The 20,779-nt window shown below is 41.6% G+C and overlaps 1 protein-coding gene across 3 annotated transcripts; it reads left to right on the top strand.

Moving 5' to 3' along the window:
• The first annotated feature begins 498 nt into the window (after positions 1 to 498).
• Positions 499 to 20,093, top strand: myrf (myelin regulatory factor). Of its 3 annotated transcripts, none has more exons than XM_079567080.1 (27): positions 499 to 694; positions 7,415 to 7,505; positions 7,705 to 7,959; positions 9,311 to 9,372; positions 10,015 to 10,225; positions 11,628 to 11,707; positions 11,876 to 11,990; positions 13,246 to 13,441; positions 13,525 to 13,601; positions 14,521 to 14,631; positions 14,712 to 14,808; positions 15,224 to 15,424; positions 15,747 to 15,855; positions 15,949 to 16,058; positions 16,156 to 16,316; positions 16,401 to 16,473; positions 16,551 to 16,633; positions 16,944 to 17,012; positions 17,092 to 17,175; positions 17,294 to 17,361; positions 17,604 to 17,666; positions 17,736 to 17,951; positions 18,022 to 18,112; positions 18,699 to 18,761; positions 18,828 to 18,915; positions 19,064 to 19,135; positions 19,205 to 20,093. In XM_079567080.1, the coding sequence occupies exons 1-27, from the start codon at positions 649 to 651 to the stop codon at positions 19,274 to 19,276; spliced, it is 2,964 nt and encodes a 987-aa protein (XP_079423206.1). In that variant the 5' UTR covers positions 499 to 648; the 3' UTR covers positions 19,277 to 20,093. The 3 variants fall into 3 exon arrangements, with proteins under 3 accessions (XP_079423206.1, XP_079423205.1, XP_079423204.1); XM_079567079.1 differs by having other exon boundaries at positions 11,628 to 11,728; positions 14,712 to 14,802; XM_079567078.1 differs by having other exon boundaries at positions 11,628 to 11,728.
• Positions 20,094 to 20,779: the final 686 nt, after the last annotated feature.

The raw sequence follows: 20,779 nt of genomic DNA, 5'->3' as shown, positions 1-20,779 counted from the left end.
ATTTATTCAAAAGTGGAATCTTATTTGGAAGGTTTGTTGTAAATCTAGGAATCGAAAAATATCTTGACAAAAAAAAATCTACCTGTAAATCAGACCAAACATTAAGACAAATCGGGTGCCTTTTCTTCTGCATACTCAGAGGCTATAAAACATCCTTCAGTGCCTATACACTTTTTACTGATGTGTATGAAACCAAATGGCTTTTTCTGATGGGGGCATAGCTTTCTCTCTTGCGCGCTCTGTCCAAGTCAAGTCCGCGCGCACATCTCACCTGCGCCTGTGTGCCCCGGCTGTGCGCACAGAGCGCAGCAGCCAACACGCGCGGAGGCTCACCACAGGACGAACAGATTCGCTCACAACTTTTTAATGTCCGCTTATCGACGTTTATACCACAACTTCTCGCGGATCTCTGTCAGCGCCCATGGGATTTTTTTTTATTTTTTTTATGGAACTTCGACTAGCTAATTGAAAAGTTCTTCCAAAGAGGAATCGCAGCGCAGGACAGACTGTGGATGGGGAGAAGAAAGAGGCGCTGCGGATGAGGATTTACAGAACTTCATGTTGGCCTGAAAGAAATTCACCTATTCCGCGGTCAACTCACTCGGGCAGAGGATACCTTCATGGAGTTTTTATGTGGGATCCGCTAGGATGGACGTGGTAGATGAGACAGAGGCGCTACAGAGGTTTTTCGAAGGTATGGCATTACCAGCATTTCAAAAATAACAAGGATGAGCACGTGTAAATCATGCAAACGAAATGTGGCTTCAGATATAATTTTAGTTTGCAGACAAAAAGCAGATTTAGCAAAGAGGTTTTAAAAAGAGTATCATGAGGGAAAATTCTGAGGTGCTGTTGAACTTTAATAATAACTAATAATCCAACATTTATTTTTAGGCTACTTAGTTTTATGATCAGAATAAAATCCAGGGAGCACGGGAAGCATTGACTTAGACCTGTAAAGTCGCTCTGTAAAGTCTTGACCCTTTATGAGACACCTCACATCGTTATTAAAGAGGCCCAATGAAGTGCTGCAGATGCGTTATTGGTGAAGAATGCAGCGTGATGGAGATGAGATCGAGAGGTTGTGCATGCTATGATTGTGATGATTATTATCTGAATGACGTCTCCACTTTAAAGGGTCTGTTGTTTCAAATGACAACAGAGATCAGGTTAAAAAATCCGCCAAGTGCACTCAGGCCTTTTCAGTGATGCAACGTTTTGCGTCTTTGCTCTGCGCACCAGGCCTACAATAATCATAGGTGGCACTTTGTAGACAGCTGACATATCCACATTGTCATCAAATAATGCAAAATGTAGGACTAATTGATTTTCAGTTTTATTCTGTTTGATTAAAATTGCAGCATTTCTTCATGGGCCTGAACCTCCATTTGAGATTTTGACCGAAAATTGGTTAAAGAAAAAAGTTTTCTTTAGGAATAACATCAGTTTATTGCTCACACTAAGGCTATGAAACAATGAACTGTGATGAAGATGATTTTGTGAAAGTAATTTTAGGGTGTATGATGCTTTGAGTTGGCCTAGTTTGGTCAACAGTTCCTTTGCTTGTGCCCAGAGTTGTAGCTTGAAAGATTACAGATTTACACATAAATATTGAGACTTTTTTTTTCTTGCTTGACCTCTAGATTAGTAATAAATGTTTTGTTATTAAAGCCCCTTATCTGATTGTTTGTTTCTAACCATTAAAAAAGGGGCCTTGAATATTCGCAACATTCATTCCTGTAGAATTTATAACTTTCCCAATGCATTTGTGTCATCTCAATTCTTTACAGGTCTACGTTTATAAGCACGTTTCCCAGCAATATACTGTACAGTAATATAAACAATAAACAGCAACTAACTTAATAGTTCATGACTGCTAAGCTGCAGATACAACTTAAAATGAATACAAGTCTTATCATAGGCAAGGATGGTGAACTGTCTTGCCCAAGGGCACAACGGCAGCATGGTGACAACAAATAATCGGTCTTTGTGTTTGTGCATGAACACCGCTCTTCTTTGAGTACTTGTGTCCCTGTGAGTACTATTGGCAATGACACTTCTTGCACTTGAGCAAAATTCTGTAGTAACCTCAGTTGATTTCGTCTAATTAAGTAATTTGAGGAAGTACATGTGGTCGTGTTTGTGCTGTTGAGTTGGTCTTAGATGCTGCTGTCTGTTTACATTCCTGGTTTAGGAGCTGGAGAAGTGTCAGTACTTTAGCCACTCAGTCAAAATGTCAAGTTAATCCAAAAAGGTTCATTGGGTCTCTCACAAAGTGCACTTGAGACCATGGCTGTTTTCATACCATTTTTCATCATCTGCTTGCAGCCTTTTTTCTGGACAGTGAAGATGTTGCGGTAATGTGTGTCTGTATGGTGCTAAGCTTCTGTCAGGCTCAAGTTCAAGTATTTTTGTTAATCGTCTCAGATGTGGTACATGTTTTGGGGATTGTTTAGGCGCAGTGACGTAAGTTTGGACTTATAGGTGTTGCATCCAGGACACACATATATTTTTATTATTGTAAAGTTGACGAAGTTTGTCCTTTACATATGAGCCATCCTTGAACTTGTGCCTCCAAGCAACCTGTTAGGGGCAGTGGGAAACAGCAGCACGGTAGCACCGCTAGTGCTTCTTGTGCCTTTCTGTGTGTAGTTTGCATGTTCTCCCTGCGCTGTTGGCTTTCTCTGGGTACTCCGGGTTTACCCTACAACAACAAAACCATGTACAACAGGCCTGAATGAATGAGAGCGTGGGTGAGTGAGTGGTTGGTGATGGTGGTCGGATGGGCCAATGCCGCAGATTAGAAGACTCGCTTCCGCCAGTCTATCCCAATGGGCAGCTGTGGCTACAACAGTACTACCTTACCATCACTGAGTATAGTGTGGATGAATAACGACTACAGTGGTGCTTTTAGAAGTTTGGTAATACAGGCTTGAAAAGTGCAATACAAGCGTAAGCCATCATCATCAATAACCATGCAGTGCCCACAGGCCCGTCAGTTAGCATTTAGGTCAGGGACCTCTGAGACAGACAGGTTATTCTCATGTGCATGTTTTGGGCTGAAGGGGGAACCGGTGGACACTTGCTCAATATGAATAAATTGCTTCTCAAAGCTGTTTTCCTTTATTAAAATTTATAATATAAAAAATATTATTAAAATTCACAGGAGAGTACATTGACTCCACTCAGTCACCCACAGTTATTTTATCATCAAGCTCTAACTCCATTCATTGATTTTAGTTTATTTTTTATGTTATGGGTGCCATTTTAGGACTTATGGCAATAAAATAATAATAGAACCTTTTGTTTTGAGTCTTTATTTGCAATGGCAGCGGTTCCAGTTTTACATCACTTGACACTCGTGAATAGTTTACTTGGTGCTGGGATGTTTATATTGGCCCCATCAGATTGTGACATCATCACCTTGTCATTCTAACTGTGAAGCACATTATGTGTTTACATCGAGTGATGCCCTGGTAAATTCCAATGGTCTCCTCAGAGGCAGCTCACTCATAAAGTCTTTAAATCCTCTCCTGTGACAGAGAGCAGACGGCTGAGCTGACACAGAGCAGACCCAGCTACCTCCACACAAAAAACATGACCCTCTGACGCACCCAAGAAACAAGCCACGGGGCCAACACCCTCACTGAAGTAATGGCTTAAAAATAACAATGTAAGATGCTAGCCTACTGTTTAAAGTGTGTACTGTATACTGACTCTTTCATTTGGTTTTTTGTTTTGTTTAAATTGAGAATCTAAACCAGTGCAAGTTGCTCAAAATTATTTATTACAAACTAGTCTTATCAGTAAATTATTGTTCAATTTATAGTTCATGAAATTGTACTTCAATCTGCAGTCCAGCACCTTTAAGAGGACGAGATAAAAATGGTTAGCACAGTCTCCTCACAGCAAGAGGATCCCAGGTTGTATCTTGATTGGGAAAATCTACTACCTGATTTACAGACTGTGAGTGAACTCACCACAGGAGAATGTATTGTTTCAAGGCAGCAGACCACATCACCTTAGTCTTGCTCACCTCTTCTATCGCCTCTCCTTTGAGTTCATGACCAGCAACAGTAGCGCCAAACTTTAATGCCTGTGTCAACATTAAAAAAAAATGCTTGGAGTGACCTCTTTTTGCCCGCGTTCTCCATAAGTCTCCTCTGTTTGTGTCTCTGTCTCCTCCTTTATCTTGAATTTGGAGGTGTTTATCTTCACCCCAGTTGCTTCATGCTTTGCTGCAACTCTCCAGATCAGTCTGAAGATTCGTGTTCAAGAAAGTCAACAAGCCCCTCCTTCATCTGTCTGTGTCTTTAGAAATTCTGTCCACAAAGATTATGAACAGAAGCGATGACAAAAGGCAGCCCTGTGGGGGGGCCAGCACGCACCGGGAACAGAGGGATCAAGTACCTTTACTCCTTGCAAGAACTTTACAACACCAAAAGAGGCTTGACTATCAGGCAAATTCTCCTCTCATTACCCTAAAATAGACTTTGCCAGGTTTAAGAGTGATCCCCTGTTGTAGAAACAAGCCACCAGCTCCTCAGTGTCCCAGTCCTCTGCTACCGACGCAAAGGAAGTATGGATGGGTTTATGGAGGCTATATTTACTTTGATTGGTTCAGAAATGGGAGGTTCTATGTTCTTAGTCATGGAATCTTTGTGCTCTCTGTTCTCTCCCCACTCTGCTGGTAGTATGGCAGTTTTTTTCCACCTTGCAGCTGCTGTGGCCTTGCCTCACTTCGCGCCCTGAGCCCGGCGGTAATCCTGATGTGCCGGAGCGACCAGTGTGTGACACGGCTGTGTGTGGCAGCCTGGTACAGCCCTTTCTCATGACCGAAATAATCCCCCTTGCACCGCTCACTCGCACTCCAACACGCAAGAACACCCAAGGTCCCAACTGCTACGGCAACTTTACTCCTGAAAGACTGCGGTTCTACCCAACAAACATGACTCATACAGAGGAATAGTTTCATTTCTGAGGTGAAGTCATCTGGAGGATATCATCATGCTGTGGCTGCGTGCAGGTCTGGTCACATTTTCTGTCCCTTCCTTACCCTTTTCTGCTCTCACATCTCTGTCCCCTCTCATCACTGTGGATCAGTTGCTACATTTTAGTAACAGAAAAGACTTAGAGAGCTACTTATGTTTCGAAAGCACTTGTGTAAATTTGTGACCCATCGGTGGGGTTCACCTGGAGAGTTTTCTTGAGTTTTCTCCTTATACTTACTTAAATGTTTGCAGATTTTGATCACAGAGACACTTAAACTAACTATTGAGTGAGGAGCGATCAAAACATTGATGCTTGAACTGCTGTTAGGAGACATGATGTAAAGGAGAGTGGATTTTGGAAAATATCTGCCACCTTACCTGTTGGGCCCCCTCTTGTGGTGGAGTAGATGAGAGGCTGAGGTGACAGACTGTTCTGCTGCAGTGGTTGAGTTAATGAGAGGGATGTGCCCATGGAGGGAGGGAGTGAGGGAATTAATCGAAATGGCTTTAGAGGTGATTGGTTGACTGGCTCGATTGACAAACAGTTTTGTACTGAATTTGTAGTTTCATTTCAGTTACTATGACTGACTGTATTTGTTTTTGTACCTCTCTTTTTTTACGTTGATAAATATAAAAAAGCTTCTATGAATCAGCTTCTGTAAATTGTATTATAAAGAAATGAGTGAGACAAATGGACTTCATGGGTGTGGTTTATTTCTCCCTCTCATGGACTTTGTTCCTGCTCCTTTTGTTTTCTATGTAAATATGCAAGTGCAAAGGTAGAATGCAGGAGTTAAGAGAATCGCTTTATATTAAGGTGTGCATTAAGTATTAATAAGGTTTATTAGCATTAGTAATCTGCTTAAGGTGAGGGTTAAGGTTAGGATCGGGGTAGGCTATGAATAAGCATATGACCTGCTAATAGATACTAGAATAATAAGCAGTATACAACCATGTTATTCATGGCTTATTTATTATGAATGCTTATTAATACCAGATTAATACTTAACGAGCACACCTTAATATAAAGCGTTACCAAGTGAACAATAGAGATTTTTTTCTACTGTAAGTCATTTGTATATTTTTATCATCAGGTGCAGAGTTGTTAGACTCAATAACATGTGTATCCCTAAGAACACAGCATGAACAACAATGAATTTAGCTGACAATTCAATCAGGAGATAGACCTGGCAAAAATGTGAAATGGTTTTAAAAGTTTATGGAATAAATAATCTTTGTCTGGAGTGGACACAGTGGTTAAAAGGCAATTGAGACAAATTCAAAGTCAAAATATAACTTGGGCAAAAGGAACATCAAGTACTTTCAGCACCCGAGAATCTATACTTACTTAAAGATACAGGTGAAAATCACAATGATATTTGACAAAGATATTTGTATCACTACAAAAACTACTCTTTAGAATATTTGCTCGTAAAGCGCCATGACACTTATTATAGTTTCATCGCAGGCATCTCTGTGCCTCTGGCCCTCGTACCCACCCATCCGTGCCTCTTATCAGTGTTGCCAGCCCTGATTTAGAGCATTTGGGAGGGGAGCACATCTGGCTCTGGTTTTGGGGGTGGCCTGTACATTCCCCTCTACAAACTGACGTGTGTGAGGAGACATTATCCATCTGTGTCTCAGCAACGTCAATAACAGTGTTTTATACAAACTCACTGGACGTTCATAGGTGATGCTCCGATCGTGTTCCTGTGGATGAGGCTCATTCCAGCTGCGTCTGTTATGTTCTACACACTTTTTGACCGAGTGCTGAGTTAGAAACAAAGCCAAAATGAGAACTTTCCCAATACTTAGTGAATTCCTGGCATTCCCAACAGAGTGTCCGTCTAATCTAACTGTGTAGGGCAGAGGAGGGGCCTTGAGGGATTGGAGGGGGGGCTGGAGTGATGCTGATCCACTGCTGAAAACCATACTCCATTGTTTTGAACAGAAGAAATGTTGTTTATGTCAAGTTTCATGCAAATATACAATGCCTTATGTTAAAATGATAAGTTTGTGTTGTAGCTTTGAAGATGCCAGGACCCAACTTACGTCTGATGTTCTCCAAAAGTGATTCATGGAGACTTCGAGCCACCAGAATCTTCCTCCTGATAATGCTTTGAAGCAAGATAAATGTACAGTTTATAGAGCAGTGGTTCCCAGCCTGTTTTTGAGCCTGTTGAAGAGTTTGTTAATTTATTGCAAAAACGTATGGAATAATTTATCAGAAAATGCAGCACATTTCATGACACTTCGAAGTGTTATTAGATAATGTGGTGTTAGTGCAAACGGTGTGTTAACAAAGTGGCAGCACGTGGGAGTGATCAGGTAGAAGACAGACAAATGTTGTGTCTTCCATGTTGGAACTGTCAGCTGAAGAATTGCTTTGACTGAAACAGATGTGTTGTCTCTGCCTCCCACAGGTCATGATATTAGCAGCTCTCTGGAGCCAAGCAACATCGACACCAGCATCCTGGAAGAGTACATCAGCAAAGAGGACGACTGCACAGACATGTCAGTAGGGCCGGCCTCTCTGCAAGACATATGCACAATGCAAGAAGAGAAGAAATATCTAGATTAGTTTGAAACTCCTATTCCTGTCTCTATGCTTTATTTCAAAAGTTGCTTATTGCGTTAAACATTTGAGATAATTATACATATCCTGCTTTCCAATGTATAGGAATACTTTGTCATGATCTTCTCCCTTTCCCAGCTGTTTCTCAGAGGTGCATAGCGGCCCCGGAGTGCAGTACCCCTCTCCCCAGGTAGGAGTGTCTTCTGGGGGGCTGCTGTGTTCCGTGAGCCCCCCTGTCCCTCTCCGGCACTCGTCTGCTCTGTCTACACCCAACAGCTGTCAGAGTTACCCCCAAGCTCCTCCCGTGGGTCACCGACAGGCCTACTCCTGCTCGGCCCTCGGACCACCGCAGGCTCCGGTCAAGTCGGAACACCGGGGCCCGTACGCGCCGGGGTGAGCACATGTACAAAGTCAGAGGAACCTACGAACCCATTAAAATTCTACTTCTTGGTTTTAAATGATCTCACCGTGTTTTTCAAGCTCATAAATGTAAATGGTGTATTGATTTTAGTTTGTTTGCTTTTTGGCCTGAGAGCGTTATTGGACGGGGCAATTTTTGTGTGAGAGCGGGTGAATAACACAAACTGTACTCCATTGGTATATGTCATGTTAGCCTTGCTAGTGACTTGGTATGTATAGCAATGTATGTAATGTATAGCACCATCAGAGCAAAGAGCGCAAATGTTATATCTGGGAGTGGGATGTGTCTTTTTTCGTGCGATCATTGGACAGTTATTGGACAGTCCAATGATCGCACTCTGAATCACCAGCAGTGAAGCCTTTATTAGATTAGCGTGAACTGATATGACCTTATCCCTACACCTACATGGCTGATAATTTCAGTGCCACGATTGCCTTCACTTCATGAAGGCAGCAATACCAAGGCAGCAAGGTGTTGCTGTGAAGCACATTGATTTGCCTTGTGCATGAAATGTGCTGTAGAAATAAATTTGCCTTGCCTTGCCTTACCTTCATAGCATGTCTCACTTATATCTCCCTTTTAGCCTTCACTCCGGTCCATTTGGCCTCTGCTGGAATTAATGGCGCTGTGTCACACAGAAATACTTTTCCCAGTTTCTCATATTTATACATTGCAGCTTTCAAGTAGTGTTGGGTAGCTCGTGTCAGCTTTTACAGGAAATGGCCCTTGAACATTTTCAAAGTTGTTTTGTGATGTTAGATGTTTCATCGGTGGCAGTCAGAAGTGAGTTCACTGTGAATATAATGCATTTCAAGATAATATGTTAAAGGTGATATTTCAGATTCTTTGTCATTCTGTGAACTATTGTCCATAAGCAGCGGACGTTCTTTGCTCAACATAATGAGTCACAACCAGTGTGTCTGACCAAAAGCAAATGTATTCACACAAGTCGTGTGAACAAGCTCCGCACCCTCAGAGAAAACTGCCATATTGCCCTAAAGCTACATCAATTTAAGTTATAAAACAATAAATATTAATGCTAAGGTGTGCGAAAGACAGTAATTTAAAAGGCCAAAGTAATGCATAATATATAAATGTTATTTTTTTTTAAAGCAAGAACAGTTTTGCTTCAAACAAAAATAAACTCTCTGCGTTTCCGTAACCACTAAGCACTTAAAAAGGCTTACACACATTCCTCTCACACTATCTTATGTAAACACCAAGCAGAGCTTTTAACAAATGTGGCTTAATGTTTTATTATACTGTAACATACAATGAACTGCACACTCAATATGGTAATGAGTATTATTATGTCACCTTTAGGACTCTGCCGGAGTCACCTCCAGACTCCAGCTCAGAGCCCTACTCTCCTCAGCAAGTGAATGGTGAGTTCCATAGCACACTGGAATATGAGTGGCTATAACAAAACTTAATAATTATTACAAAAATGTACATGACTCATCACAAAATGTGCTTTTATATTCTCCACTTGATTGTTCTATTAGTGTTGGGCAAATGATTAATATGTTTCCTTTAATCTCCATATAAAAAATACTGTACTGGCACTACATACTTTTATAAATAATGTTGTGGTTGAGGACTAAGATATCCAATAATAGAGGGTATGCAGGTGATGTCACAGCATGGAAATAGCACAGGAACAGAAACCAAATTATACGTAGTTATTATTTGGTGTGTACATTGTGGATTCTGTTTAGAATAAATATGACACGGATTTGGCTTCTACTGGCATACTGTGACATCATCTGCATACCCTCTGTCGTATGAATAGAGTAGGGCTGGTTGCTGTTAAATAATGTTTGATGCTGGTACTTTAATGACACTGATGCCTGAGCGATACTTTTGCGATACATCATCTAGAAGCAGAAAACAGAACAATAATGTTAATTTATTCCTAGAATAGAGTTCCATTTACTTGTGCCAAAAGGAAGTCTGTTAAATGTGTACAACAGAACTATAACGACTGAACCAAGAACCAACTACATTTTTTTGTAAATCCCTTTCAGATACCCACATGATCAGGACCATGACCCCAGAGAACATGTGTCATATGACCTCCACCCCGCCCCTCCCGCCCGGCCACTATCCCAACATGCAGCGGGACATGTTCCTGAAGCCCGAGCCCCTGATCTCCCAGTACCCCATCGGGCCCACCACCAGCACTGACATGGGACAGGGCCATATGCTGCACCACATGCTACAACACCAACAACAAGAGTGAGTTTCACACAAATAGAAAAACAAAATCAAGACAAAAAATCGCGCATGTTTTTGCAGTACTTCACATATTTATTTTATTATATTGGGGCAACGTGGTGGTCACTTCACAGAGAGTCCCCAATGCTCGATTCCTGAGCTTGATGGGCCCTTTCTGTGTGGAGTTTGGATTTTATTCTTGTCTCTGCTCCAGTTTCTCTTGCCACTAAAAACATGGGGGGTCAAACACTCCCCAAAGAGATTCTGAAAAATAAAGGTCAAATAAATATTTTAAAATGATGATGCCAGGGTTCATTGGGCACATTAATTGGCCACAACAGAATTCAGTTTTAAGCACATTTTTGTGACGTCTTGGAGAAGACACGATGACCTGACTCTCCCATTATCAACCTGGTTATTCTGTGTTAGTCAGCTGAAGTTTTTCTTATCCCATAGGTATTTGCTTTGTTAAATTTTGGCCATGTCTTTTTTTGGCAAGTCGGTGTAAAAAAGAAGAATCATATCAAATTCACTGCCAAAACACTCAAACTCTTAAGCTTACTCAATTCTCAAAGTTGGCTTCATATTATAGCCTTATTTCTTCACCCCTCAGATATATTTATAGACAAGTGAGCTACGAGGAGTTGTAGTACCCGGGCACACACCAATAGTATGTCCTGTACTCATAGGCAGACAGAAAAAAGTACAGCACTCGTGAAAAGGGTTTATGCATTGTTTTTTCTTTTATTTCAAGATATGTTTTTAATAAACAAAGGTGAAATCAATTCTTCAAAATAGTCGCCTTTTGCTTTGATTACCGCTTGGCACACTTTTAACATGGTTTTCACTTCCAAGACTGTTGAAAACCATTTCAGTGACAACCTTGTGAAGCTCACTAAGAAACCGCCAAGAATAAAGGGTGGCAATTGTGAAGATTAAAAATAAAACATAAAACATGCTAAGAGTTATTTTTGTGTTTCCTATATAATCACATGAGTTCATTCATAGTTTTCTTCACTTAGAATCACACAATGTAAATAGTGTTGAAAATAACGAAAGGCCAAACCATAAAAAGTGCTTCAAAACTTCTGGCGGGTTCTGTAAATGCCTTAACAAATGCTGGTTCAACTCTTTTCCTGCATGAAGCACATAAATGCAGCGCCATATGGTTGTTTTCACATTCTACACTGTGATCATGTCACACTCTCAGATTATGGGCTGGAGTCAGTTTGTCTGTGTTCATTAAATGGTATTTCTAAAAATGTCTAGTCCTTTGTGTTGTGATATGTCCAGCAAACTGCCATATCATATGCCCTTTTCTTTGAGGTCTAGAAAACATGAATTTGCAATGGTTATATATTCCTTGTATTACGATCTGTGGATCCAGCACTGTGTAATGCAGTCTTCTGTTATTGTCCTGCAGGGGGATTCCTCCTCATCAGGCCAAGAAGAGGAAACACTCCGATTCTCCCAACAGCACCCTGAATTCAAATATCCTCTCAGGTATCATCAAACAGGAACCAGGTACTAGGCTCCGTCCTCTGCTCGGCTCACATGGGCCTGACAGAAAGCCCATGCAGTGCCAGAATCTTAGCAACACACATTTTGTCATTCCCTGTCTGTTACTTTCATTAAAATGAGTATTATTATTTTTCATCATATATATGGCAGGTCTAATGCAAGACACAGACAGTTCCTACCTGGACCCCAACTACCAGTGCATCAAGTGGCAGCCGCACCAACAGAACAAGTGGATTACTCTGTACGACGCTGACTGCAAAGAGCTGTGAGTGCTTTGGCCTTTTGTTTAGTTTATCGCCTTCTCAGTCACTTGCGCAGAAGAATCGCGGGAGTTAAAAGCATGTAAGAGAAGGGTATAGATGGTCAGGGCTGAGGGTAGGGCAGTTTGCGATGTGTTGCATTCCAGAGGAGTGATCGGCGCGTGGGAGTGCAGGGTTTCGGCTCAGATTGAGGAGTTGCAGGGGGAAAAGTTGGTGTGCACCTTGTGCTTTTACAAATGCCAAAGTAAAAAAGAGCCGGGGAGGAAGGTTAGCATGAACTCACAGTACTCTCTTATCAGCACCATCTGTTTATCTCACGGGATTGCATACATCGGAAAAGTGATGTCTCAAGTCCTTTGTTTAAGCTCACAGAAACCCTTTTTATATACTCTACAATTCTACACCAAGACATTTCTATGGCTTCACATCGTTTAATTTATGTTTTTACTGTAAAGGCAGTTGGGGCCTGGCACACGTTTGACAATTAGTTTATTAAAGCTGATCTTATGGAAGCTGATCTCCATGGCAACGCAGGACAGTCAGCGCCATACGAGGGCCAATATATCACTAAAAGTTTAAAATTACATTATCTAACCAAATTGGCTTTTTGTCCAGCAGCATTTCCATACATGCTGAAAGTTTGAAACATTTACACAGCATCTTTCAGTCGCCAGAGGACTTTTTATATTGCATTGTTAGATAATCACAGTTGCTAATAATTCGTAAATACTTTGTAATATAGCTGTATTTTATATTGTGTGTACCCCATAGTTGTAGTAATTCCTGTTGCCTATCTCTGACAGTAAAACGGTGAGGAAGGCAGGATAGATTAGCAGGCATTGGCTTTGTGATTGTAATCCAGGTTCACTCTGGCATTATTTGCATTAGAAACATAATTCATATGGCAGCGGAGGTATTCACATGCACAGATATGGACACCTCCACTCCAGATACGGTGCATAATATAAATAGTAATGCATTAGTCTAATAAAGCACTTTCCAAATGGTTTTGTTTTGCAATTTCAAGAATTAATATTTCACCACTTCTGTAGCTGCAGCTGCCCTGGCAAAGTGTGGCTGCCAATCTGTAACAAAAACCTCACTGACTAGCATTTCTCCCTCACACATGCACCACATTTATGCATAGACAAGGTGCGTCTTATGCCGAAGCTGGGATCAAGCACTGACCTAAAGGTTTGCGGGTGAGCACTGTCCCACGGAGTACTAATGAAAATATTATTTTTTTCTTCTTTGTTTCAGCCCAATGCCGACCTATCGTGTCGATGCCGACAAGGGCTTCAACTTCTCCCTGGCTGACGATGCGTTTGTGTGTCAAAAGAAGAACCACTTCCAGGTGACGGTGTACATAGGAATGCTGGCCGATCCTAAATATATCAAGACGCCGGAGGGACTGCTGCCAATCGAGTGCTTCTACCTCAAACTGAACGGTGTCAAGGTGAGCCACTGTGTTCAGAGCTGGTGTGTTTGCAAGTGTGGCTGTGGCCGAATGTTTGATATGTTTATTATGTGTCTGATCAGGTGGAGGCCATGAACCAGTCCATCAGTGTGGAGCAGTCCCAGTCTGATCGCAGTAAGCGGCCCTTCAAACCAGTGCTGTGAGTGAAGCCTTAGAAACATTTAATGAGATAAGATAAGCCTTTATTGATTTCACAAAGGAGAAATCCGCTTGTTACATCAGCTCTCAAGCTCTGTGCAAAATAGACAGGAAATGTGCAAACAATTAAGTAGTTAATAGAGGTATCTTTGTTATGGTACAGTCGCAACAAAAACCCAGAAAGTTGTGGTTTAAAGTCTGTTAAAGTGCATGCTGGTACGAGCTCCCAGTCATGTGAGGGAAAAATGTTGTAATGCCGTCATCTGTACTGTTTTGTGGAGGATATTTCAACTCTTACCTCAAGCAACTAAGGATTTTTCAGCGGCAGGCTGGACTTGTGGTGTTGTTGGGCTTGTTGAGTGTGACATTACACATGACAACTCAGCTACTTCCAAGTCCAGACTGTACAAAGTTCCTTAGACTAACAGCAAAAAAGCAGCTTCATCTTAATATCCTTGGGAATTAAAGTAAAAGGCCAAAAAATATTTCGCGCTTAATTATAATACTTCTCCACTCAAAATTAATATATTGTCAAAGTAATTTGATAGCTTATGTCCAACAGGCATAGCTAAAGAAAATCCATAAAACCTTTGAGGTAGGTTAAAATCAGCAAAATCTTATTGTAGTGAAAACGGATTAAGCTCCATTGGACCTGACAGTAGTGTGATGACATCATCACTTAACAAGAGGACACTAACGAGGGGTTCCCCTCATGTTGACAGCAGCTTAATAAAGATGAGTCCATCACATCCTGAATGCTAAAACAACCCAGTGGAGATGACGACTTGCAAACCTTTTTTACACTATAAACGCACATATTATTGGTTTACATCTGTTGAATTAAAGGATTCTTAGGTCATACATGAGTGAATTCTCTAAATACAAGACCCACAGACCGAGTGTTCGCTTTATTGTCACAGGGTCACGCTGCCTCCAGAGCAGGTCACCAAGGTAACGGTGGGACGACTGCACTTCAGCGAAACCACCGCCAACAACATGAGGAAGAAGGGCAAGCCGAACCCCGACCAGAGGTACAGCAGCATGATGACACACAGTACACAACTCGACCAGAATGGGTACTGCAGTATTTGATACGCTGTGTGTATTGCAGGTACTTCATGCTGGTGGTGGCGCTTCAGGCTCAGGCTCACTCTCAGAGCTACACAGTGGCAGCTCATGTCTCAGAGAGGATTATCGTCAGGGTAATGGCATGTTCTCCTTCCTGTTGCACATTATCACACTCTCTTGAACCAACAAAGTTTACAACAACAAATCACAGATTATATGAAACACTGTACTTAAGTTGTTCTGTACGTAGTTACTGTATATTAAGTTTTGTATTTCTTTTTTTCATTGACCTTTCTAGTAGTCTAGCTAGTAGTCTTTATGCCTGTAATGTCTTTTATTTTGTCTATTTACTTCTCAATATACTGTACTATTGAATAATGCTGTATTTGTATGTGTACAATCGATTTAGATAACAAAAGGATTAGCAAAAGAATTAGCATTACTATTTATTGACTCAGTTCTTCTTTTAATCAAACATTTACACTTCTTTATTTCTACATCGGTCACTTTCCACATCAGCAGCGAGCTTTCACTGAGTGTTTTTCGCCCGTGCAGGCGTCCAACCCCGGTCAGTTCGAGAGTGACACAGAGGTGCTGTGGCAGCGCGGACAGGTGCCAGACTCGGTGTACCATCACGGCAGAGTGGGCATCAACACGGACCGGCCCGACGAGGCTCTGGTCATCCACGGGAACATAAAGGTCATGGGGTCATTGGTGCACCCATCTGACATCCGGACCAAAGAGAATGTCCAGGAGGTACGATGAGTGGCTGATGTATATGAAAATCTCATGGTTTATATAGGGTACACTTTCTTTCTATTATTACTCCCTTGTGTGAAGGCTTTAAGGCATAATTGCAACTAATTCTCTAAAGATGAGACGCCTTAGTTGCAGTTACACAATTTTGGCTGCATATTTAAAAAATGGAGAAAAAGATCATTGCCTTTCTCTAGTTCTTATATCATATTTTTAAACTATGTCACTACAATAGATCAGTACATTTTAGGATCAGTCTTATGGTCTCTGTCTGATGATCTTGGCCATTGAATGATCTGCCTCACTGTGACGCTGTGTGCAGGTGGACACCACAGATAATTTAAAACGGATATCACAGATGAGGCTGGTGCATTATCAGTACAAACCCGAGTTTGCTGAGACTGTGGGGATCGAAAGCACTGCAGAGACTGGTACACATATGTTGTTTTCTTTTCTTATATTGTAATAATCACCTTTTAACTAACTAACTTTTGAGCCCAAACCTTTGCTTTATTCACTGGTAGGTGTGATCGCTCAAGAGGTTCAGAAAATTTTGCCAGAAGCAGTGAAGGAGGGAGGAGATGTGGTGTGCACCAACGGCGAGACGATTTCAAATTTGTTAGTTGTTAACAAGGTAAACAAGGTTTACTGAATGTTTCTGCAGCCATGTTAGTTGTTTAGTTTTTGTTTTAGATTGACCATTTACTGGACTTGCTATTTACTTGACACAGGAGCGGATCTTCATGGAGAACGTGGGCGCGGTCAAGGAGTTGTGCAAACTCACAGATAACCTGGAGACGCGCATTGACGAGCTGGAGCGCTGGAGCCGCAAACTGGCCAAGCTGCGACGGCTGGACAGCATGAAGAGCACTGTGAGCGGAGGAACAGCCAGGTGGCGCAGAAGGACTTTTTATGTTGAATAAAACACTGAGGGAATACTCTAATAAACACATTCTGTCCATTGTGTCTGTTGTAGCCAAGCAGGGAGTTACTTCAGCCGGACGGGTAGCGGCCCGCTCAAGAAGAAGAGCACCAGACCTGGGACCAAGGTGTGTTCATCTGTTCAGGGCAATGTTGGCTATTTCATTAATGTGACGAAATTCAAAGACAATTCATTCCCCAACAGACTTCATCAGCAGAGCAGGGATGCATCAGCCAGAGGTTCATGCAGGCGACTATCCTGGCCCTGGTGGTGGTCATGGCCTTCAGGTGAGGCTTGCACAAACATTACATACACAAACTGTAATAATTATATTTCGATATGTTCTTGGGAACCTGGCTCATTTCTTCAGGGTGTTTTGAAATGTTTGCACCCTCAGTTTTAGTGGAGTCATAGAAGCATTCACTCTTTCACTCTCACAAGTACACATTCATGTGCCACTGCAGAGACAGAAGTTTGATGGGGGGTCCTTATACCATGGCCAAACCTGTGATTTTGGGGCAAATGACCAACCTATGCTACACTCACAAATGAATTCAGAAAACGTCTCTTCATATTTTGCCTTTCTGACTCCTCTAGTGTCATCTCCATGTCTGTGCTGTACGTGCTGACCCTGCACCACAGAGGAGACGTCTCAGAGCGAGATGGGTATGTTTCTCCTGTGATGAGATAATGATGTGTGTCATTCTCCTCCTGCTTCTCAATGATGAACTCTCCGCTTCCTTAGCCTTGTGCCTCCCTGTGTTGTTCTCATCTCTCAGACGCCTTTCTTCACTGCCACTGTGCACTTCTGTCCTCCTGTCTGTCGGTGGTAGGCTTTCCTCAGCTTTCTTTACATGTAGTCTAGTCTCTTAATTTCACCTGACCTCTTGTGATTAGTGTCCAGAGAATTTAAATGTTGACTTACTGAAGCACATGTCTCTACACAGGACCAAATCTGCTCTGGGAGTCTTCCATAAAAGTACTTTTGCTCCTACATCCACTACTCCTGCAACAGGTCAGTCCAGGTTTTTGTCTATCATAGCAATAGTAATGCAGTTAACTGGACTGGGTTTGGTTAATAAACGAAACTGGCTTAGAGTAAACGGTAGTCCTAACTCTTCCCCTCAAGAAAAGCCAAAGTTAGATGACAAGGTCGGATCAGATTACTTAAAAAAAAAAAAAAAAACTTTGCCATGTTTTCCTGGTAACATGCTACATATTACAATAATTGTGGAATATTTGTTTTTCTTGCTTCAGCTTCAACAATGAGCAACCTAACAACTACAGTTATAATACCTACTACCAACCAATCTGCCACAGGTACAAAATCCTTTCAATCAATTGTCTTTCATGGCTGTTGTATAAACATTAATAGCTTTCGTGTTATAGACGTGGAGAGCCTGCTGCCCACACAAGGCACCATTGTGAAAAAGGCGAAGTCCAGACCCATAGACAAGGACCACAGAAATCGCCTCAGCCACACATCACCACCATTTTACTTTCCCAAGTCTAAAAAGGGCCCTGAACAGCAGGGCACAGGGGCAAACCACCTGCCCCAGGGTCAGCAGCCGGGGACGAGGAGGCAGCGCAGCGTGCACACCAGTGGTGAGTCTGACCGCACACACTAGAGATCACAACTCCAGACAGTACTGATTCTCTTATGCTTCTTCTGTAGGAGGAAGACGGCCTTCCCTAATCTCTGTGCACATCCCAGAGACAAACCAAACAGTCGCTGTGCAAAAGTGTGAGACAACTCACAGCTGCAGGTACAGTTTGTACAAGCCAATACTGTATCTATGTTGTGTATTTAGAAAGTACATTGGATCATTTTGGCCCAAATGGGGGTGATTAAAGCTGGGGTACCTGATTGTTCCTGTTCAAAATGTGAAATGTTTAATTTAGGTCCAAACTCATTTCTAGCTCTCACAATCCGTCCTCCACACCAAAATTGTTTATGCAAATTGAATATTTCACGCCCGTGTACTGCTTTGAACTGTGGCAAAGTGCAGCAGGGTGACCACCCCCAAAATAACTTGCTCAATACAAACTTAGGTGAAGTCAATGCAACAAGGTCTGTTTTTTGCTAAGTTTACAACATACTCTGTGGGGGCAAAAATACATTTACTCTACAACAACAAGAAGTCAGGTACCCGAGCTTTAAGGCACTAACACCTTGCCCATTTACTATATAACAATGTGTTTGATGTGAAGTGTTGTTTATGGATGTGGGTCAGACGGACCATAGGCTGCCTTACAGTCTCAACTGTAAATGAATAACATGCTAATGTGTAAAACATGTGTTACACATTACACCACAGTGCACTTGTTTTACTTACTTTATCATCTTCGCAGCTACATTGTGTCACTGACTGGGAGCAGAAACTCATCCATTTCCAGAGTCACGTTAATGTTGAGGTAAGTCAGAAATGAAATGCATGAAACGAAACCATATTGGACAGAGTGACAGAGCGTGTGCTGCAGGTTCGGGAGCAGCGTGTGGGTGCGACAGTGTGAAGAGGACATGAGACACGCTCAGACAGTCGACAGAGGACAGCACAGAGGGACAAAGGTATCACACATGAGCACAACAGACAACAATGACCAGAATCCATCGAGTCTTCTTATCTATTCATCTTTCTGTCTTATAAACAAAAGAAAGATTAAACAAGAAGGCATTAGTGTGATTTCTTATAGCTTCTTATTATGCATTTTCAAAGGGCACCCACCACATGCTGTCAGTGCCTCTGTGGCTGCAGGGCATCACCCTTCACTTCCGGGTCTCTGTGTCTGTGAGTATTTTTACAGCTTAGTTAATTCGTTTTAGTGTACAGCATGTTAAATCTTCTTCTCACTTTCAGGGTGAAGTTAGCTGTGTGGCTGATGGACAAAACACATTCACAGACTACCACTTCCGGCTCCGGAGCAGCTGAGCCCTAGAAGTCCCTCGTATGCTGCAGGGGTGACAGCATTCATGTACATACTGAACAAAAACCCAACTCAAATGTTTTATTTTCTGTATATTTACATTTAGTCATGATTTCTGCAAGCCTCGGACTGTCTTTCTGCAGATTTTTAGCACTAAACATGATGATATTGTGTATTATGTAAGATATCTGAATCTCAGTACGGCATTACCCCACGGTATGATATTTATTGCAATATTGTGGGGAAGCTCATGGTATTGTAAATGCTTCTTATTCTTATAAAATGCCCCAGCAAGCCTTTTACAATCACTATTTCAACATAAGACTATAAACCCCATGCAAATATTGCTATTGCTACTACTAACACTACTCTGTATTGCATGATGAAATTGCAAAGTGCCTTAAGTTAGGTTGATATCATTCATTCAGACAGACAGTAGCAGGCAGTCATGATGAACATACTGTATACCTCAGTAGTGTACACTGGTAAATGGAGGCTCACAGTGGTGCATTGTGCTGCACGAACTCACCATTGTTTGTGTGTGTGTGACAGAGAGAGAAAGGGAGAGAGTAGTGAGTGTGTAGTGTGCCCATGAGAAGAAGAAAAACACTGGTCAGACTGTGCCCTCATCTAACGCTGGTTCCCCTGATGAATATGAGGGAATAAATGCAAATACAGTTGCTCTTAGAGTTTTGTTATACTATATCATCTATTATATTCAGTGCTGTCTAGTGATTATTTTTTATTCATATTTACCCTTTTGAAATTTGATAAATCCTGATTAATCACAGTTCATTTTAATGTAATTATCACACTCCTTATTAATACTACATAGTTTAAAAAGTCCATGTGGTAGCACCCAACTGCTTACAACGTGTTCAAAACATGATGCCGATTAATTTGATCAACCATGACTAAAATATTTAATTTTGACAGCCCTAACTATATTATTACTTTATTTTTAATATGTTAAATATAACAGCGTACATCTATTAATAAAACAAAAGCGGCTGGGCTTACTTGACTGAGAAGCCAATGTTTCCAGTCACTTTATCAGTGCCAGATAAACAGCTTCATCCAGCAAAATGATGCCTTCTCAATCTCAAACCCAGCCACCTTTGTTTTTATTAAAGTGATAGTCTGTAAGATTGCAAAGTGAGGGGAGAGAGTAAAGTTAAAAAAAATAAAGTTCCTCCCCCTCCTCCTGATTAGACCATAAAGCCACTCCTAGTTTGCAAAATAAGGAGCGTGTGGATAAAGTAAACGATCAAGCCCTCCCTCCTGATTGGACCTGACAAGCCGCTTCACTAGAAAGCTCATCTGATTAGTCAAAGTGATGGTATCAGCGAACGGAGAGACTTCAGAAAAAAATCATATTGAATATTTCTTGTGGTCAAAGAACCTACAGTCTGAACTTCATCAAGGGTCCCAGTATTAGAAGGGGATACTGCTTTCTGTGGTCACACTGGAAAACTTAACACTGGACTGTGGACTATGGATCATCACTG

The sequence above is a fragment of the Gobius niger genome, assembly GCF_951799975.1.
Source record: "Gobius niger genome assembly, chromosome: 12".
Classification (NCBI taxonomy): Eukaryota; Metazoa; Chordata; class Actinopteri; order Gobiiformes; family Gobiidae; genus Gobius; species Gobius niger.
Note: the sequence above shows the minus strand (reverse complement) of the source record. Positions and strands in the feature narration are given on the sequence as shown.